At 39.4% G+C, this 20,486-nt stretch overlaps 4 protein-coding genes and 1 pseudogene across 7 annotated transcripts; 1 reads left to right on the forward strand and 4 right to left on the reverse strand.

The window, feature by feature from the left end:
* Positions 1-192: 192 nt before the first annotated feature.
* Positions 193-915, reverse strand: LOC136239128 (small ribosomal subunit protein eS27). The gene is made up of 4 exons (XM_066029868.1): positions 800-915; positions 535-643; positions 371-481; positions 193-312 (listed from the first exon to the last, which is right to left on the reverse strand). The coding sequence occupies exons 1-4, from the start codon at positions 803-805 to the stop codon at positions 284-286; spliced, it is 255 nt and encodes an 84-aa protein (XP_065885940.1). The 5' UTR covers positions 806-915; the 3' UTR covers positions 193-283.
* Positions 916-936: 21 nt separating this feature from the next.
* LOC136239127 (huntingtin-interacting protein K-like) lies at positions 937-1,574 on the reverse strand. Its single transcript, XM_066029867.1, has 4 exons — positions 1,402-1,574; positions 1,294-1,349; positions 1,161-1,212; positions 937-1,107 (listed from the first exon to the last, which is right to left on the reverse strand). Exons 1-4 carry the CDS (start codon positions 1,537-1,539, stop codon positions 1,012-1,014), a joined length of 342 nt encoding a protein of 113 aa, XP_065885939.1. The 5' UTR covers positions 1,540-1,574; the 3' UTR covers positions 937-1,011.
* Positions 1,542-2,603, reverse strand: LOC136239124 (guanine nucleotide-binding protein G(I)/G(S)/G(T) subunit beta-3 pseudogene; annotated as a pseudogene).
* Positions 2,604-2,843: 240 nt separating this feature from the next.
* Positions 2,844-17,084, reverse strand: LOC136239120 (TELO2-interacting protein 2-like). Of its 3 annotated transcripts, XM_066029856.1 has the most exons (15): positions 16,972-17,084; positions 16,835-16,923; positions 15,994-16,093; positions 15,562-15,941; positions 15,153-15,221; positions 15,047-15,100; positions 13,623-13,670; positions 13,439-13,561; positions 12,938-13,012; positions 12,825-12,890; positions 10,875-10,987; positions 10,340-10,437; positions 3,607-3,674; positions 3,013-3,122; positions 2,844-2,957 (listed from the first exon to the last, which is right to left on the reverse strand). In XM_066029856.1, exons 1-14 carry the CDS (start codon positions 17,039-17,041, stop codon positions 3,042-3,044), a joined length of 1,434 nt encoding a protein of 477 aa, XP_065885928.1. In that variant the 5' UTR covers positions 17,042-17,084; the 3' UTR covers positions 2,844-2,957; positions 3,013-3,041. The 3 variants fall into 3 exon arrangements, with proteins under 3 accessions (XP_065885928.1, XP_065885927.1, XP_065885929.1); XM_066029855.1 differs by having other exon boundaries at positions 2,844-3,122; XM_066029857.1 differs by lacking the exon at positions 12,938-13,012 and having other exon boundaries at positions 2,844-3,122.
* Positions 16,855-20,260, forward strand: LOC136239125 (interferon-stimulated gene 20 kDa protein-like). Of its 2 annotated transcripts, none has more exons than XM_066029864.1 (2): positions 16,855-17,173; positions 19,544-20,260. In XM_066029864.1, the coding sequence occupies exons 1-2, from the start codon at positions 17,073-17,075 to the stop codon at positions 20,202-20,204; spliced, it is 762 nt and encodes a 253-aa protein (XP_065885936.1). In that variant the 5' UTR covers positions 16,855-17,072; the 3' UTR covers positions 20,205-20,260. The 2 variants fall into 2 exon arrangements, with proteins under 2 accessions (XP_065885936.1, XP_065885937.1); XM_066029865.1 differs by having other exon boundaries at positions 19,547-20,260.
* The last annotated feature ends 226 nt before the right edge of the window (positions 20,261-20,486 follow it).

Genomic DNA, 20,486 nt, shown 5'->3' on the forward strand with positions numbered 1-20,486 from the left:
TGTTCCTATTGTACTCGCATTTAATCCTCTGAAATCATAAACCTGTGCTGTTCATTTGAAGATATCTAGGAGAGGGGCTCCACTTTTTTGTACCATGCTGGAAAAAAAAAAAGGATAAGCTCCTCAGTCTTGCAATCACTACCCATTCGAGCACCCCTACATACTATACCACCAATTTTATATCCCCTACAGTTCAAGGGTAATTAACATTTTTAATCCATGTATGAAAAGGTATCAGCAATTGTAGTATTGATACAGACATACAACAAATTCACAACATCAGTCAGTGCGGTTTTCGTCGGAACGAGCAACCTGCAGAGAAAAGGGGTGTGCGTGAACAAGGGATGAACAGTACAGCGTGTACACCAACCTTCTGTTAGTCTTGCACGGCCGCCAGTTGGTTGACACAGTACTGTTGAACAACTCATACACACGACTACAGTTTGTGCGTGGCTAAACACAGTGGTGATTTTGTAACAACCTGCGAAACAATGAATGCTAGACATTAAATGGCGACGTGGAACACCAGCTCACCTGGGCACTTTACGTCCATAAAATAAGAATTGGGACTCTGTACGAGTCTTTTCAGCTTGTGCTTTCGCTTCTCAGCCTCCGGGCTCGGATGTAACAAGTCGACTGACAACTGCAAAAAAAATGGCGATGCCACGTGTTACAACAAAACAGCAAATCGGGCAGCATAGCGCCGGCAGAACACAGCCCAAAAGTCATTCAGTATTGAGTGATTTTAAAAAGATTGTCTTTTGGTGTGTTTTGCTGAGCTGGCAACCACGGAACTCACCGGCATCTTCACCGCTACATCAAACACAGAAAGAGGCTTGGTTGAAAATGGCAGCTGTCTTATATAGATGCGCCGCGCGCCGCGGTTACACTCGTGTGGTGCAATTTAATTCTAACGCATGCGCGTGTAAAATAAAATTATGATTGACTGAGTCAGCATTGAAGCAAGTTTATACAAGATCAATTCTTCATGGTATTGTGTACTTGTAGTTGCTAATCTGTCAAGGCTCTAAGAGCTTTAATAATGTCTCCTTCATTTTCTCTTAAGCTTCTTTCAGCTGCAGTTCTTGAGATTTCAAATTCTTTAACCTACAAAGGAACAAGCTGGCTCAAGATATTGAATCACTATGACAATAACTTACAATTAGTTCTACATCTTCTTTGCGTATTTTTATCTTTGCTAACTCCTGATCTCTGCATTGAAAGACAAGTGAACAATAAAAAATATCATCTGAATAAAGTTGTGTTAAGGGAAGAAATATAGCTAATAATTACTTTTTAGCTTTTTTCACTTTTTCTTTTGATTCTTGTTCTTCTATGAGTGACACTGCCTACACACAACATAAATATGATGGGTATTATATAGAGTATGCTGATATTAACCTTCCCAATGTCTCCAGATATTTCTTTTTCAGGCGCATAGTCGGTAACTTTCTCCAAATCTGCAGCACCAACGCTGTCGTGCGTTTTCTGACTCAAAGGGACTGCAGCCGCGGGTGCTGTTGCTGCTGCTACTGCCATTCGTATCGATTGTGGGTCTGTATTAAAATGGGACCCGAGTTAGGATCTTTTACAAAGTGAGCTGCTACAAGATAAATATTGTATTTTACAGCATTGCATGACTAGTCTAGAACAGGTAACAGGTCACGCACTCGCTGATATTTCTGTACCACTTCTTTTAGAGCGCACCATGAGTGTGAATCTTCGTTTCTTTTTACCACAGCATCTAGTATAACTAACAAATACATCCAATGCGGTTACATGATGTTTACCAACTACTAATTCTACAATAAGCTGAGGTTCAGTTCCATATCCTAACTGTGGTGTCATAGGAACAGGAGGCAATCCCTTTGCCATCTGGTGTGACTGCTAAACCACTGACCAGAGATGCGTGTCCTCGTAAGATCCCCACAAATGTTCCCTTTAGTGTATCCCATAATCGTATTTCACAATCTTCATACCCTGCAAACAACAATCGGCCGCTCAGTGAGAAAACTAAATTAGTTACTGGTGACTTTGCTGCGTTTGTTTTGTACGTCATCAATTGCTGATCAGACCTCAAATCAAATAAGCAGCAAGAGTAATCTTCAGATGCCGTGGCAAAGGCTGTGCCGCTAGGGAAGAAAGCCACATCATTAATATCTTTACTGTGGCCATAAAAGGTTTGGACACAATCTCTAATTCTTGTGTCCCACACTTTGGCCATTTGGTCACAGCCTGCAGTGACAAAAAGATTCTTATCTGGAGATATTGCTTGGCAGAGAAGAGAATCTGTGTGCCCTCGGTACTCCATATTGACTGTCTTCGTTGCCAGATCCCATATGTAAGCAATTCCATCGCCAGTGCTTGTGAGAATCGTTCCCTCATCCATAAATTGGCAGCAGGCTATGAAATTATCATGATCTAAACATTGTCGACTTTGCTGTTGTTCAGGGTCATCTGTCACTGGGTAGACTGTACACAAACAGTCTAACCCGCCAGCTACCACCATCCTTCCTAAGGGAGACATGTCACAGCTCATCATCCATTTGCATTCAGAGTTTATAATATGTTCTTTTTGGCCAGTGTATGCATCCCACATCAAGATTTTCCCATCCTGTGAGACTGTCAAAAGTGTCCTAGAGTCCTTGCCCCAACTAAGGTCATGCACTTTTGCAAAATGGCCCCTCAAGATTTTGCGGCAATCCATTGGGCGGCTGCTTAGCACTGGTACCTTCTTGGCTTCTTTTTCTAGTGTGGTATCTGCCACGTCCTTGCGCAAGTTGTCAAGCATCTTAAGCCATTCCCTAGTCTCTACCTGCAATGCCTGGTGAGTTCTCTCCATGTAACAATACTAATATATTCTCAACAATAAATCTTGTACATACAACAACTACTGCATCTACCAAGTGTGTGCCTGTAGTGTGAAGTTTTATTTTACACTTGAGATCAGTTAATCACTGTTTTGTACAGGTATGTAACTAGGCCATGGCTCCATAAACTCTCTATTATCACCTTGCTGTGGTTTCTTGTGGTTCCATTCTTTATTGGGATAGTTGAGTACTTGATTGCTGGATACAGTAGTTCAGGCCTTCATGATCACAACCCTCTGCTAGTTCCTGTAACTGAACACACAATTGCTGTAAGGTTAGAGTGACATAAGCTACAGTACACACATGCACTACATACACACACTACATGCAGCACTAGTTACAAAGTAAATATCGGTGTGGGACTTGTGTAGCTGGTTGGCATTACAATATTTTACTCTTGATGTGACACACACACACACACACACACACTACAGAGTACAGACATACATACACACAACACGCAAAAATTACAGAGCCTTCAGCTGTCATGCTAGCACAGTAAGTGAACCAGCACTGGGACACCTGTGCCTACTCAGTCAGCACAGGCAAATCCTCCTGGGGCAGGACTATTAACCTGCAGAAGGCTGTACCATGTCCCACAAGTGAAGATGTGGGCACACTACACATACACACACACTACATACATACACTACAGACATACATATACACACACGCACGCGTGCGCAAACACACACTACTGCTACACATACACAGTTACACACACAGTGGTACATACCTCTAATGATGGACAACACCTTTGTAACATAGTGAGACATTTGATCACCCAGTTGAGTACAGCAAACTCTATAGTGTTAGAATAGGACATGGTATTTGTATACAACATCAATAGTGATACAACCACAAGAACCTGTGATTGGAATGGATGTTTATGATTTGATTGGAAGCAACACAGTGATTGTACTCTTGGACTGGTCTCCTGAATACACCATACAGTACATTGTCCAGTAAATAAAACTTGGACCCCTTACTATAGCTAGTACAGTTACAATGAAGTGTGTTATAATATGGGACCTACTAATAGTACCAAAACTACTCCACTAACAACACAGTTGGTCTTCTATGCCTAGAAATTGACTGTATGGAGACTTTCAGATAATCTGATGGCTGGTACATTCAAAATGAAAAAGAATGATTGAAGTTGCTTATGTACACAAAAAATACAGCACTCAAAAGTGTATCTTGAACACTCGGCATAACCTCATGTTGTACTGCCAATTTATCATACACGTGCTCAGCAGGTGCTATATAGTAGGGATCCCCAGTACAACGATGGCATTAAAAGGCTTCAGTGCTCTTTCAACCATTAAGTTTTAGTGTGAAAGTTATCTTTTATCAGAGTAAGGGGACACTGGTGTAAGCATCTCTGTGCTTACTTTTATGTGCACGGCATCTAGGGGCTGAAACCATTCATTGCTGTGAATGAGAACTACAGGCAGTTGACAGAGGTACTCAGACTGGCTAAAATGACATCTTCGACTAGTCCCCACTACTCGGGCATGGGCTGCAAGTATTTAAATTTCATGAAGATGTTGCCCATGAATTAATATCTCACAATTCAAACTTCTCCTTATGGTAACAAGTGCAACGAAAAATTAATGCAACAATACAATAAATGATAGATATATTTTAAATACACACAGGGTTAATCAAAGGACTGATGATGAGTGCACCATTACAAGGTCTCTGTAGCAAAAGTTGTGTTCATCATCCAGTGTGAATGTGGAGTGCACATAGTATGTTACTGTCTATTTAGAACAATAACCCTACTGCATTTAGGATACCAAGGAAACATTTTCATCTCGAATATTCCTGTTGTATAAGCCATAACTCAACAAGTGAAGAAAAAAAAGAGGGATTATTACGATCTTGATATATTTGATTTGCACGATTTGTGTGGAAAAGACTAAAATATACGCTGATGACACTGATAAGCAAATTGCAAATCCCATCTGTTGTACCCACCTGTGGTTGGTTTAACCTGCTCTGATAGCAACTCTGATAACCTCTGAATTAAACTTTTTTTTGATCAGAACCACTCCGTTCCAAATCAAAGATGTATGCTTTACATGTACGATCTTGTGATGCAGGTACACAACAGATATGGCAATAATAATACATAGCTGATTAGTGAGAATAAGGGGCATAATGTTTGATCATTTAGTAATTATTATTAAAAGGCTTTACAAAGATCTGTAGGATGCCTGGTCCTACAGCCTGAAGTATGTTTGAAAAGGTGGAGAAAGGAGAAAAAAAAATTGGACCTGGGCCGCCTCGAACCTGCAGCCATCCAATTAATGCTTGAATGCTTGCAGGGGTCTGTCAGGCAGTCAGGATGTCTTCTCTTTGTCAATTTCATGTATATGTATCCATAGGAACTCTAGAGTGACTTATTATCTCAAAGTACCCCATGTGGAACAAATGGATATTAGTTTATTTATTAAGGCTTTATTTACAGCACAAGTGCTGAAAGTCTGTAGTGTTGCACAGCTTCAAGTGATGAAACATAAAGCATTCAAATATTGCCAACCTGTGAAATGCATGGAACAGCCCATAGTGCTATTATTAAAATGATTCTCCTCTTGGTCAGGATTGTGTGGTGAGTAAATAGTCATGCCACAAAAATGAAGCGGTGGACAGCTGGTGGAAGAATCATCATACGAGTGGACATTTTTAACCATCCCAGAAACGGTGAAATTGTATCACAATATTGATATACATCAAGATATTTAGTGACCAAAACATGGTTAAACTGCAGAGTGTCACTGTGAAGATGACGTCGGTAATCAGCAGATTGATGATCAGTAGGTTGATGATCAGTAGGTTGATGATCAGTAGGTTGATGATCAGCAGGTTGATGATCAGTAGGTTGTTAGTATTCCTCAACTCCTTGTTAGATGAGATGACCACAAGGATGGTCACCAGTAGCAACCCAAACAACTTCATGTAGATAGTGGATATGTCAAATTGTAAAAGGGCCATTTAAAGCCCTTCAGATAATATGTGGGCTCACAATTACTTCGGCCTGTAGCCTTGGTGATTAAGTGTGTGGGTAGCTCTCACACACAATATCTTTGAGTCTCTAAATAGCACAGAAACATTATCAGTGTGTTCTAACTAATACATACTAAGAGTACAACCTATGTTTGTGTACACAAATAATACAGTACCTGAAGGGTGTCTCGAACCTAATACAGCACTCAGCTTCATCTTATTATTAACACTTTACAGTGACCATCTTGGTACTGTATTGCCATATGCAAGTATTTTATAGCCATGATCCATGGCACTACCCGACATTTACCCACTACAATATAATTGTGTTATCCACAAGACTTCCATTAGCTCCCTCTCAACCTGAAGCGATTCATTGTCAGGAGTGAGATCTGCAGATAATCAACAAACAGGTAGCTGTACTACAGTCCAGCTACAGTAACCCACTGAAGCTTGACATCAATTTCAACTTGTACCCCTTCGACTGTAAAATACATTGCCCATACATTACTATCCCATGACAACTTCTTGTTTAATCATTACAAATGTAAATAAAATATTAATAACACTGTACAATAAATATAACGCCAATCTATTATATACATCTAAAATGGTAAAGGACCTCACGATGTGAGCATGCTGCGTTACAGTATGTTACTGTCTATTTAGTACAATAACTCTACTCTGTTTAGGATACCATGGAAACATTTCATCTCGAATTTCTTTGTTGTAAAATCCATAGCTCAACGAGTGGCTTAGGGTCTGAAGATAAAACAGGGGAACTACAACAGTCTGATAAATTTGAAATTGCACAATTGGTGTGGAAAAGACCCTAAAAAATACCAGGATGGTACCAATAAGCAAATTGCAAACCCCATCCATTCCACCCACAACAAATACCCCTATGGTTGGCTTAACCTGCTCTGATAGCAGCTCTTTTAACCTCTGGGATCTGTTAAGCTTTCTTCGATTAGAGTCACTCTGTTGCAAATCTCGGATGTACGCCTTTATATGTATGATCTTGTGACGCAGGTACACAGCAGATATGATGGTAAGCAAGAAGGATAATACATAACCAGTCAGTGCGAGAAAGACGCCAAACTGTAAATCAGAATGTATAACTACGTAACTTCCGAGGGATGGGATTTGAGCCGTACGAATGCTACTCCCCAGTACAACGAAGGGAATTGTTGGAATAGCCCACAGTGCTACGATCATTAGAATGATTCTCCTCTTGGTCAGGATTATGTGGTGAGTAAATGGTCGTGCCACACAAATGAAGCGGTGGACAGCTGGTGGAAGAATCATCATACGACTGGACATCGTTAACCATCCCATAAATGGCATAATTGTATCGCAGTTGTAGTAGAGGTCAAACTCTGCAAGATATGAAATGATCACTGGTACAAGGAAACTGCAGAGGGTCACAGTGCAGATGATGTCGGTAATCAGCAGGTTGATGATCAGCGCGTTGTTAGCATTCCTCAACTCCTTGTTCTTTTTCTTTAGTATGACATAAATGACAAATGAAGATGACATGACCACAAGGATGGCTATCAGTAGCGACCCAAACAACTTCATGTAGGTAGCATACAATGGATATGTCACATTGTAAATGGTCTCCTCAGATCCATCAAACATGGTCACGTTAGACTCCATCACAACTGGACACTTCTCCTCACTACTACACACTACAATTTCACACTATTATGATGTCACTTGAGATCACATGATGTCACATGGTCGGTCAGTAAACACATATCCTCAGTTACCACAATTTACTGACTAATAACACAATCTCTATTATCCCAAGACTATGGTATGTCTGTACTGGACTCTCAGGATTAGAGCACATCAAAAAGAACCTGGTGAAACCACTACAATATATTCTGACATCACCACACTTCCACTCCTAGAAAAGGGGAAGTGGTCCTACTAGACTAAGACCCACTACATCAGCTGGATTAGGTCATCCCAAGAATGGCCACTATTGTCAAAGGGACATTGGGAGTCAGCCTCAATTTGGCAGTGATTAAAGGCATAGATACAAAAGTATAGTTTGATTGTTCAGTACATACAGAAGTTATCAGCAATCAATGTCATACAGTATGATAATATAACACCTCCCTCCCATTGAAGTTGAAAATCAAAGCGATAAAGTCCATCACAGTACCATTGTCACTATCCATATGACATAACCATGACATTCAGTGCTCGAAATAGTGTCAAACTATTTCGCTGTCAAAATGTCTGGACAATGTCACCAATGACTTGTCATTAATTGTGGTTATCCAGTCACATTCAAAATTTACTTCAGCATATGTCATTCTAAGGGGGCCTGGAAGCATCCCCCCCCCCCCCCCCCCCCCCCCTCCCTAGGAATACTCCCTAGGAATATCACAACATCTGAGATCACATCTGGAAGCATTTTGAAGTTTAATCTGTGAATCATTTATAAACATTTTCATGTATGATTAATTTTTATTATTGACAGCAAACAAGAATTGATCAGCTTGTACAATTTGTACATTACATGTAATATCACAATAAAATGATATAATTATTGAATATGTTTTCTTTACATCGATTTAAAATACAGCATTTTAAATAGAAAGTCTTAACGCTCAAACTGTGGGCAGAGAGGCGAACTCTGCCCAATCCTGTGTCGATAGAATTGTTGCCATTACAGATGCAGCATTGCAACGTTTAACATCAATAGCAATCTTCTGAATAAAAAATTGGGTGGCCCTACTATCATATTATTACACTGATAATTACAGTAAGCGATATGGTCATAACAGTTATAACTATAGCTAAGTCAATATTTTCAAGCTCACAAATAAAGTCTTAGTGAAGGCAAGGTTTTCTTTAGCAATCGTGTAAGCAATATCCATTTTTAAATCTTCAATTTGGCAGCCTCGCAAAAGTTGGCTTTAGCCATTGCCTTTGCAATTGGTGCATGTTCCATCAAGCTACTGGCTACCTCCTGCCTGCATTGCTCGCTTGTGTATATCAGTTGCCGTATGATCCTTGAAGGTCAAAGCACAAATATTGGTCATGCTTTCAAAAAAGGCCAGCCTATAGTTTTGCATCGAGCAGAGCATATCATTAAACTTACAGCAAACTTAAAATTATGGCATGGTCATGTGCTACCGATCACCAGACACTGTTTCAAACTGCAACCATCATATTGTCTGAAGACTTTCAGACACCCACTTCTCCACCATTTTCTTCGCTACCACACACTTCTTAGTGTTTCTGCAACCATTGCTAGCAGTATCTTCACTGGCTCTCTTTTGTCTGGACAATTTGTCCATAAATAGAAACTTATTCAGACATTCCGTGTATTGTCCGGATATTGTGAGATTATCAAACGTTATTTTGAGCACTGGTGACATTCTCAGGGATCATAGAAAAAAGCAGTAATCAAACAAGGTAATCTCCACTAGTACATCTGCAGGTGTACATGATCTCACTTGTTTTATTTTTTTTTTTGATGTATTGAAAGCGTTTTGGGTTGCACTGAAGGTAAGTACTTTTGGGCTTGATATACCCAACCAATACTGCCAAAGCACTATGAAGTAGTACATAAACAAATGTGCTGCATTCGTTCAATGGTTTGAAGGGTGCATCATTCGAATGACGTAAACGAAGATTGAATTTTGCGCATACGCAACCTGGTCATATTAGCGAGCAGAAGACCGTAAGAATCTAACTGCTCATCACGCCATGAATAATATTCGCCATGAGCAGTTACGCTTGAGACCTAGAAAGTATTAATGGAAGGTGGTTGTACTAAGTGTCTAACAAGTTAATTATTTCGCACCACGAGTGGCCACGCCCACCACTAATCGTGAAGTGCAGTTGGGACAAGCTTTATAGAGGAAGAATATTGAGTTGTGTACTAACTACTGTAAGATCTTTTAGCAGCAACTACAGTACATCTTGTTTTGTGTTTTCTCCAGCTGGACAAGTCAAATTGCAAGTGGCCATGCCCACCACTAATCGCAAGTGGCCACGCCCACCGCTAATCGTGAAGTGCAGTTAGGACAAGCTTTAGAGGAAGAATATTTCTGAGTTGTGTACTACTGTGAGGTCTTTTGGCAGCAGCTACATCTTGTTCTGTGTTTTCTCCAGCTACTATATCTTGTTAGACAGGCGAATAATAGTGTCAACGTGAGAAATTTCACTTGCCAAAGACAGCCAAAACAAAAACTCGATTAAGCTACAATACACTCTAAATTATACCACCTACATAATATGTAGCTACAGCACCATACACTATTCATCAAACTTTCGAAGCATAAAATCGACATTCTTTTATGCACTACTATGAAGGGTATTGTAAGGCTGTTTTTTTTTGTGAGAAAATGCAAACCTCCATGATCTCTATTTTACTAATGTAACAGTACAGCAGATTACTGTCATGACGTATTCTGAGCTGTTACTACAAATACCTGGTGATTTTGGTTTGGGTAGTGCTCCATTTGCCTGACAACAATCGGACACCAGCTTGATGAGTGACTTGACTATGTCAGCCTGATGGTAGGGAATCCTGTATGAACAAGATGACCGAACACGTGACATATTGCCCTACCACACACAGATTCCTGTACATATGCAGTTATATACAACCGCTTGGCTGTGATGTCTCACCACACACACACACACACACACACACACACACACACACACACACACACACACACACACACACACACACACACACACACACACACACACACACACACACACACACACACACACACACACACACACACACACACACACACACACACACACACACACACACACACACACACACACACACACACACACAAGCTACATGACACCATAGATAATGTATGCATTCCTAACGCTTACATTATCTATGATGACACTACACACATACAATCACACATGCACACAAGTACAGTACACTACAGTACACATACGCACAACAATTAAGACATGTTGTACCACAATAATTACCTTGGCCAGACATTCCTCATGACTGCTACCAACACTCGTAGACAGTTCAGTCGACACTCCTCCTGCCCAACATCAGGGAACTCCAAGTACTGGTACATGACATGGAGCAGCCTCTGTGATAGGACAGGACTTGTCATAGCATCATGATAGTGTTAAAAATCATACAGCCACAAAACTGTGTACTAAAATCAGTAGCATTATAACCCACAAAAGCTTCGTTGCACACATTTGAATGGCACAGTGCAGCACAGCTAGACTCAAGGGCAGTTGTAGAAAAATTGCTGACTGGTTTCAACTCTGTACACCATACAAGCTCATTGTCAACCCTTCTGACACAGTGGGCATAGGGTTCCACTATGATGTAGCATTGTACACTAGCTAGCAATGGAGTAAATCACCACACAACATTGTTTCAGTTAAATTTCACCATTCCAGGCAGAAACGGTTGAAATCTAACAAAGCAGTTACAACATTTAAAAACACTTAAATGATAATTATTTTTACATGTAACACACTTGGAAATTCTGGAGACACAATTATGATGTGACAAAAAGGTGAGTAATTTAATAGACATTGTGCAACAGGTAACCTCTTCTTCCTCTGACTGTTCTATTAGAGTCTATTGATCTTCATTTTTTGATTTTAAAAAGAGCTGACTGGTTCTGAACCCCCTAGAGGAATCATGTGCCAGGCTAGACTGATACATACACCACTGTTAACAATAATAAAAATGCAGTGAGGGCTGCTCTCTTATACAAGGAGGACACATGGGGAAAAATGATATAAAGAAGATGGCTGTATAATAACAACAGACTAAGTCAAACCATAGATAATAGAGTACTTTAAAAGAAATGGAAACGCAAACGATTTCCATTATGCGTGACTTGAAAGGACGAGACAATTCTGTGTTCAAGTATGGGAATTAGTGTTCTAAGCAGCATAAATAGTACAGTAATTCAACAGACCACAGTAAGTGTTTGGGCCTTTGTGAGAGATTTTGGTGAGTAGATTTTGTAACAAAGCATATCGCATTAACTGTGACTGTTACATGCTGTTGTACCTTTGCTCATAGTACCCTCATCTTCTTGTATAGCCTGTCGTACTTTAGAGTCTTGTCTAGTAACAACCCATGTGTAGCACTGCTAGGGTTTAAACTTTTGACAAAAATGGGAGATAATTTGCGGTTTCTTTGAGCAACTGTTCCTGTTTTGCTCTGATATTCGCTCTGGTTCTCCGTTACATGGGTGGGGGGTAAGGAAAAGGTATATCACAGTCAAAAGTATAGATTGTATTTGTGAAGAAAGTTAAGGGGTTTAAAAGTACTTTTTCGACCATTTTTCTCACTTTCAATCTTATTCTATTTTACATAGAACTTCCTTATGAGTTGGTACCATCCGATTCCTCAGTCACTTAAGTTCATTGTAGTGAAGTTTCACAATTGTTGGTTACAAAATTCTGTCATTCCTACAATTTGTTTCTCTTTGATACAAGTACAGCAGGCGTAAGAGTATGTTTGTAACGTAATACACAGAACTCCAACAGAAATGTACGTACATTGTGACATCACGTTATTGCATTTCCTATCCCTTTTTTGTACTCTATTACGTCAAACATTGTAATTATAAATACATATCACCCTGGCACCACTAAGAAAGGTGATTGTGAATACAGCTTGGGATCTTTTACACACCAGACCAAATAGTACATAAAGTATGGGCTTGTAAGCAGTAAAAACTGCACAGCCTAAATTACTAGCAAGAGTACACAAAGTGTGCTGTTTGTAACATTTACTCCAAACAGACAGTATTACAGCAGAACCACTAATAACAAACTCCTTGAATTAAGGACAACAGAAAAGACCTCTCTGACAATAGTTAAAAAAAATGGGCTGTCTCAATAGAGTCCACTACAGAGAGGTTCCACTGTACAGTAACCACACAACATGCTAACCTTCAGATGCCTGGCGCCATGGATACCCATCATATCAATGTATCCCAGTACACCGGAACTGTACGCCTGAGAGGGACACATATATGGTGTGTGAGTGGTTTTGAATGTTTTACCCTTTTCTGAGGTAATTTGGTCTCAAAGTCCATCGAGTTTAGTAAGATACTGAACACTTCATCTCTCTTGCCAGGCTGTGTAAACAGACACTCTACATGTACACACACACACGCACACGCACACACACACACACACACACACACACACACACACACACACACACACGCACACAAGCACAGCAAAACCTATGGTTGTTGTATTAGTGGTTATGTATACCTTTCCACCTCAGGTGCTACGAGTCAATGCAAACAAATTCTTATGGGGCAGGACTAGTAGTACCCCAAGGGGTGGGCACCTGAAGTGCTAAATTTTCACTTTTTATACAGACGGTGTTGCTTCCCCAGGTTACACCGATCCCTATTTCAACAACGTATACTGGAGTAATGTGGGTAAAGTTTATTCAAAAACAGCAACTAGGTTTATTCAAAAACAGCAACTAGGTTTATTCAAAAACAGCAACTAGGTGTGTGCGTGCACACACACAATGGTCCACACATTACCTTACATGGAGCATCCACCCTAACTGGTGAGGGACCATCAATGATCGGTAGCAATAACCACAAACATCGATGAACAGACCAGATGATGTTCACATCTCCAAAGTACAGGAATTTATGGATAGCCTGAGGGCACCACAAACACATAAACATAAACCCACAATCGGTTCATTGTGCATCAACCTACCTCATACACTACCATAGCTCTATTGTACCACCTCATCTCTGCTGCGTTCTGTAAAGAGAAGTGGACAATGACTGATATTCCATAGCTCGATGTGCTTGATACAATTTTTTGTGTGGTAAAACTTTTTTTTTCCTGCAATATGCAAATTTACATAGAAATTTTTAAAGCCGAACTACGAAACCTGCAAAGGATGAATTATAATTACGTTGCTTGTGCACGTTCAGAATTATTGCCTCAACAGTGTTACATTGTTATGCCGCAGAAGGTTGTGCACATTTCCTCTCTGACAGAAACACGTGACATACCTGATTTGAAACCTTAACTGGTCAGCGGTGTGAGACTTCACAATTAAAGGTTCCCTATCATGTCTATACGATGTGTTAGACCTGTTGACATCAATCATTAGGATCTATATTTCCAGCAAATGTGTGAAAAAACCACAAAACCTTCTATGGCAAAAAAATCGTAGAGGCACCACATTAATACATTGCTCATTGTCCATGTAGTCTCGCCTGGCCAGACCCTATCTGTGAGCTGCTTATTGATTGGAAGTTATAAGCGTCGCACTGGAATAGTTCACGTATTTTTTTAAAAATCTACAATCCCCAGTGGTTGGGGGGGTTAAATTGGCTCACACGTGATTCCTTAATCGCCAAAGTAGTATAATTACTGAAGAACAAACTGAAGAAGGAAGAAGGCCTCTGTGGATGACAACTACAAACCCGTGTGGTTTTCCCTTCTACCTACCATTGAATCTTCAACAAGTACGGTTGAATATAGACAAACAATGCTCAGTTCATCTTGATCAACAGGTGAAAGATTCTGCCGACTAAACATTTGAGGGAAGATCCGTTGCATTTAGTCCCTTTGTATCTTAGATGTTACCCAGTCAGTCAATCGTCTCCAATAATGTGTTGAAATCTTTTATGTTCATGAACTATTCCAGACTGTTGTAGTGTGGATGATCAGTTAATTACAACATACAGTCTGATCAGGTTGCTATAAACATGGTCACCTATCTAAACTGGCCATTGTAAAAAAATCCCCACATGCGTCAATTATGTACAAAGTGGCTTGCCAACTGCACCAATTTCGGCTCTAAAAGTGATACAATGTATATAGCTAGAAAGAATTTACAGACAGTATTAATGGAGTTTCAGTGTCTTGTAAGCATGGATTGTCACACTGAGAGTATCAGTTCGAAATATTTCTTCTTAAAAAAATCACAGTGGGTCTTGAGTGACAACTTTGGCCTTCAGCTTGTTCTGTATCACAGGGCATGCAGACTTACAGTGGAGACTAATATGGTTGACTATATATATTTTTGAAATTTTGCTGACCGTAACATATTTTGACAATGAGAATGGCTCACTTCATTTCTGACTACCACAAACACATACACACAAGTAACATTGATTACTCACGACATTTCTGATCAGGTGAGTTAAACCAGACAGGCCTAGTAGCTTGTGATGTAACTAAGATGGTGTACATTATCATGGCAACACCATGGTAACTGTTGTCCTGTACCTCATGATGATCAGTAAACATCAGCAATGGAGGAAGAAATGAGTCTATCCATGAACTGATATGAGGGTGCTGTGAGATGGGAAATAAAAATGTTCTGGACTAATGCATGCATGTATACTCTACTTAATGGGATCACTACTGTATTTGCAACAAAAGTACAACACAGATGTGGTTCATAGCTTACATGTAAGGCCAGAATGCCTACAATATTTCATGAATGGCTACCAACTCTTAATTCTTATCTACAGCATTCAAAAATAACAAATAGCTAGCACCCCATTTATGTAAAGTTTCAAAGTGGAAAAGTTTTGTAGATCTGTTCTTAGCTAAACTCCAAGCCAATAAAGGCTTTTTCCTCGCCTACAAAATTTCTGCTTTGAAACTTAATACACATTATGGTATTACGTACATTCAGTGATCGCAGGCACCACATTAGGGAGTATTGTTCTGTTGGATGTTCCAGCCATTTGTCCCTGGTGAGCGTGGTCTTAAAGATGGAGAACAAATTCTTTATGATACCAAGTTGAAACAGCCGCTCTTCTCTTTGTGACATTGTCCCAGTAATTGTCACTTCCTCTTCCTCTTCTGTAGGGACCATTTCACTTTCTTGAGAATGACAGTCATCAAAATTTTTGATGTGGGATGGGTTATCAGTTGAAATATCATCTTCAGTTTCATTTTCTTCCAGGGGAAGGTATGGAGACTGTTTAGTTGTGGATTTCACCTCCCCAACCAACAACTCCGTAACAGTACTACACCCACACTTCAGCAACACATTACTAAGGATACCTGCTTGTTATATATTATAACTACATCTCCCATAACTTCATCAATACAATACCTTTAACAATGTTGCGTGTACTAGTGGTGCTCCATGGCAGTTTCCCAGCATGTGCCGTAACAGCAATAATCAGTTGTGGTAATTGTTTACTGCCACAGATCTGTAGGTGGGGGTGTCGATATTGTGTGAAGGTAATGTTATGCACCTATTAATTTTGTACCCCACCCACCCCAGGTTGAAAAGCAGGTGGGGGAGGGGTTATCACCTCAAACCAGGAGTTCATTGAATCCCATTGACAAGGGAGCGTGTAACTCCGTACACTACCAATACTACGGGCGAAATTCAAACATGGCGTCCAGTGTCACTATGTATATAATTAGTTACACCATTCTTATGTGCAACAGGGATACACTGAATGGGCTGCTACTCCATCGTATTGTGTGAAGGTAATAAAGCTGCTACGATAGGGAGATTGTCAAGTCGAAGGTAAAGCTTGGAATAGTCAAATGAAGTAATTTTGTGTGATTATAGCAACTGTAGAAAGACTGTCCTGCTAAGCCTGTGCTACTATTCCTGTCATGTCATTGCACTTCGTTTCCATAGCTTCACTTCATCGCAGTGGAAACGTGACGTATTCAAGCATGTGCCTCCGCATAATATCCTAAGTAGGAAATTTTAAAAGTTACTTATTATAGTACATGGCAGCTATGTTTGAATTTTGTTCTTTACAAAGTTACATGCTCCCTTGTCCATAGGATTTGATGTGCTCTTGCTCAAACTCATCTCCAGGGTATGAAAAAAGATGAGCAATTTACAAGAGCTGGAAGCATAAACATCATGCAAGGAATTTTGAGATATTAATTTTTTGCAAATGTCAAATCCGGGGTAGTCAGTATCATACCTTTTCAGTAAAATCATCAGAACCCGTATATTCTAGTAAATCACTCAGGGACTGCTTGTATTGTGAAAGAAGCTCTTTCCGTTTATCCTCTGTAACACAATTAGAAGAGTGAGAGGTCTATGTAGAAATCCTCCTACCTTTATCAGATACTAAGTGATAGCTCTTCAAACTTAATCGTTTCAACTGTGACTCCGGGCGCTCCGTCATGTTACTGTAATCCGTATATCTCCGGAAATTAATGACAATGTGCTCGAGGGCTGCACTCCTTCATGACAAAGTCAACCATCTAAGTACAAATCCGACTACAATGGAGTTCAAACGTTTCAGTTTGTTTCTACAGTGAGTGGCTTTAGTGCGTGTTGTTGAACAATTTATTGTGTACCACGTGAGAATTGAACCCAGGCATGCAGTACCTCGAGCAGTACGCACGGTTTTATAACTTCTTTATATAGGGGTGTACCTAGCTACATAGGAGTGTACCTAGCTACATAGGGGTGTACCTAGCTACATAGGGGAGGAGTTGTTGGATAAAAGCAAATTGGGGGGGCCACCCATGGAATAGGGTGTACTTTAAAGTTTGAATCTCATGCAGTCAAGCAGTGGTCTCTTCTCATGACAACATGTCCAAGGACATGAGCCAGAGCTAGTGAGCCTTCAGCACCTTCTATTGTAATTACTCTGTAATTGTATGCAGTACTGTTAGGTGTAAATTATAATTTTAGGCCCTTTTAAATAGTAGTGTTGGGCGATATATCGATATTATGTTGTATTGTTAGATTTTTTTATATATTGAAAAGTATCGATATGTTTTCCCAAGAGTACATAATAAATAAAAAATAGAGAGAGTATCCTACAGACCATATTCCAAATGACATCATACAAATTTTCTATTTGAGGGACTCTTATATTTTTGGGTGTTATCACCAATGGTGATGGAGGTTTCGAAGATTGATGTAGAGGCTAATAAACAAGGTATTGAGGCAAAACTACGTTATTACAGCAAAGAAACAATAATATTTCTTCTAAACTTTGAAAACCAGCTGAAAAATTCTAACCCGGTGTTAGAGTATAGATTTTATACCCTTATAACTATACCTGTTGTAGGTCAATATCTTCTTCCAGGATTGAGTAGTGATTTGAATCTTAATAAGCCCCATTGGAACTCTCTCTTGAAATTGTTAGAATACCTCAAATAGCTGTAGCTATTTTATTTTGTGACATCATTTGGATTACGGTCTACTGGAATAGACTCCCAAAACACACTGAGTCAAGTGATGGTGCAACAAAGCTGTATATTCACTCAATATGTTAAATGTTTTGATCTACAACATGAAGGGCACAACTCAGTATATTTCAGTAGAAGTCACTGATGTGTAGTCCCATTAACACCAATCAACAAGCCTTTCACTTGACTATAAGTGTTAAAATAAACAAGAATATCCTATAACTTAACTCTATTGATATTGTATCTTGTAACTTGACTCTTGTGTTTTGAGATCTTGAACTCTAGTTTACCGATAACTTAACTCAGTGTGTTTGTAAGGGCTATATTGAGAGTTGGACACTCTCTCTATTTTTTACTATTATGTACTCGTGGTTTTCCAGATTTTGATATTTCGATAGGGTATATCATGTGATCTGCATTTACTCTAAACATGTATTTTAGCTTATTTAATAGTTAATTGTAGCTTTCAATTGCCTTCCTTTCAAATCACTATTAGCAGAAAATCTCCATTGTGTATAGCCATTCAGCTACCTACTATCAAATCATGTAAGAAAACCAGTAATTTACTCATGCAAATTTATGTACAATATTGCTCAATATCGACCAATTTTAGTCAATATCGTATCGCTCTGATAATCCTGGTATTGCCCATCGCTATTAAATAGTGCATGTGGGGGATACAATATTTCAGGGGGGTCTAAATATCGTATAACAATAAACTTGGAAAAGAACTAAATTTTGGCACGCTGTATTATTTTCTTACATTGTGTCAAAGCTTTTGATAGCAGTTGCTGATGTTGATTTTGACAAGCCAAACAAACTTAATCATACATTAGCATAGCTACATGCATCATGATGCATGCAAGTGTGTGTGTGGCTCATAACAAAAAGTGCCTGCTGCAAGACAAGACTATGTGACATGGCTTCAAGTAAGCTTGCAGACAACATGTATGTCTACAGGTGAAAGAAACTGGGCTGCAGCAGAACTAGGGTTATACACTTGCACATGGGCCAATTACACACATGATCCAATCCAGGCCAGACGACCTAGGATTTCAACACCAGGCGGGTAGCCAGTGCTGTGACTAATCACGCACAAGGCAGATATTATTCTAGCATACTTTGTTCAGCTCACAACACGTACAACTTCACGTGCAACAGTATAGCGACAATTTATCAGTAAATGAGATTTATGGACAGTGAGCATTTTGCCAAATTAAAATCTTACCAACTGGAATTTTTTTGGCTTTTAGCCAATTCACCATTACGCGGTATTTCAAAAAATTGATTGGGAAGATTGCCTACTCCTGCAGCTATGCTAGTGGACATTTTAAGTCATGGCTATACAATCAACAAGCTACAAATGAAGTAGAAATTAAATGTTCACTAGTATAACTGCAACTGTAGTGTGTAGACATGCAATAAAAAATACTTTAACTACACTGTAATAAGAACAGTACTTGTATACTAGTCATCTTTTACAGCAGATATCTGTCATACTCTACTAATCTTGAGAAAGCCGTCAACCTTCCCAATGAATCACAACCGTCTGTTCAACAACCACCACCTCCGCCGACACAAACAACATCAACAAAGGCTGTACTCGAAGATGTTGCCAGTCGACATGATTCAATAGTGGCCATAGACTGTGAAATGGTTGGAGTTTGGAAAATGCAGCCAGCTGCGGCTAGCTGTAGTATAGTGGGGTATAATGGAGAAGTGTTGTACCATTCTTACATCAAACCATCAAAACTGATAACTGCCTATCGAACCAGATGGAGTGGTATTAAGCCATATCATATGAAATTTGCTGTAACTGAGAAACAAGCCTTAAAGTGGATACGGTCAATTCTAAAGCACAAAATTATTGTAGGTCACGATTTAAAGTGTGATTTTAGGGTGTTAGGCATTACAGATCATCCTGATATTTTATTAAGAGATACAATGAAGTGTCCAGTAATTCACAGGTTAACTGGTAAAAAGCAGCCATCACTAAAGTTTCTGTCATCCAAGTTGTTGGAGAAGGAAATCCAGAAAGGACCTCACTCTTCGTTGGAAGATGCTATGGCCGTTATGAATGTTTATAAAGTTGTTGAATATGAGTGGGAGGAGCTTTTGAGATCTCAACAAACCAAATACCAGTGAATAGAAATATTATTGTATGTTGCAATCAATTATTTCATATTAAGTCTTTTAGTGTATATTCTATTAGAATATTTAAGCTACTTAGATTATTGCTTCAGGCACTGCCTGCCACTGGGAGGTGTCTGGTATAACCAGGCTGGTTATGGGGTGATTGTTTAGTAGGTGAATGCAAAGCATGATAGGTTGTTTAGATAGCTGTTTTTTCTTGCTCAAGTAAGTCATGAATGAAGGGTACTGAAATATTAAAAACCTGGTACTATAATATCTATGGTATTATATCTC

Source organism: Dysidea avara, chromosome 11 (assembly GCF_963678975.1).
Source record: "Dysidea avara chromosome 11, odDysAvar1.4, whole genome shotgun sequence".
In the NCBI taxonomy this organism is placed as follows: Eukaryota; Metazoa; Porifera; class Demospongiae; order Dictyoceratida; family Dysideidae; genus Dysidea; species Dysidea avara.

What these genes read in the sequence shown, in the direction of transcription:
- LOC136239125 (XM_066029864.1), top strand. Translation starts at nt 17,073, where the DNA reads ATGACAATGTGCTCGAGGGCTGCACTCCTTCATGACAAAGTCAACCAT. An exon ending in CGTTTCAGTTTGTTTCTACA is followed by an intron (nt 17,174 to 19,543) that starts GTGAGTGGCTTT and finishes CATCTTTTACAG; the next exon opens with CAGATATCTGTCATACTCTA.
- LOC136239120 (XM_066029856.1), bottom strand. Translation starts at nt 17,041, where the DNA reads ATGACGGAGCGCCCGGAGTCACAGTTGAAACGATTAAGTTTGAAGAGC. An exon ending in TGTTTACTGATCATCATGAG is followed by an intron (nt 15,101 to 15,152) that starts GTACAGGACAAC and finishes ACACCATCTTAG; the next exon opens with TTACATCACAAGCTACTAGG. An exon ending in GGTGTTGTCCATCATTAGAG is followed by an intron (nt 3,123 to 3,606) that starts GTATGTACCACT and finishes TTGTGTGTTCAG; the next exon opens with TTACAGGAACTAGCAGAGGG.
- LOC136239128 (XM_066029868.1), bottom strand. An exon ending in TATGGACGTAAAGTGCCCAG is followed by an intron (nt 482 to 534) that starts GTGAGCTGGTGT and finishes ATTGTTTCGCAG; the next exon opens with GTTGTTACAAAATCACCACT. An exon ending in CCGTGCAAGACTAACAGAAG is followed by an intron (nt 313 to 370) that starts GTTGGTGTACAC and finishes TTTTCTCTGCAG; the next exon opens with GTTGCTCGTTCCGACGAAAA.
- LOC136239127 (XM_066029867.1), bottom strand. Translation starts at nt 1,539, where the DNA reads ATGGCAGTAGCAGCAGCAACAGCACCCGCGGCTGCAGTCCCTTTGAGT. An exon ending in TATCTGGAGACATTGGGAAG is followed by an intron (nt 1,350 to 1,401) that starts GTTAATATCAGC and finishes TGTTGTGTGTAG; the next exon opens with GCAGTGTCACTCATAGAAGA. An exon ending in AAAGTGAAAAAAGCTAAAAA is followed by an intron (nt 1,213 to 1,293) that starts GTAATTATTAGC and finishes CTTTCAATGCAG; the next exon opens with AGATCAGGAGTTAGCAAAGA.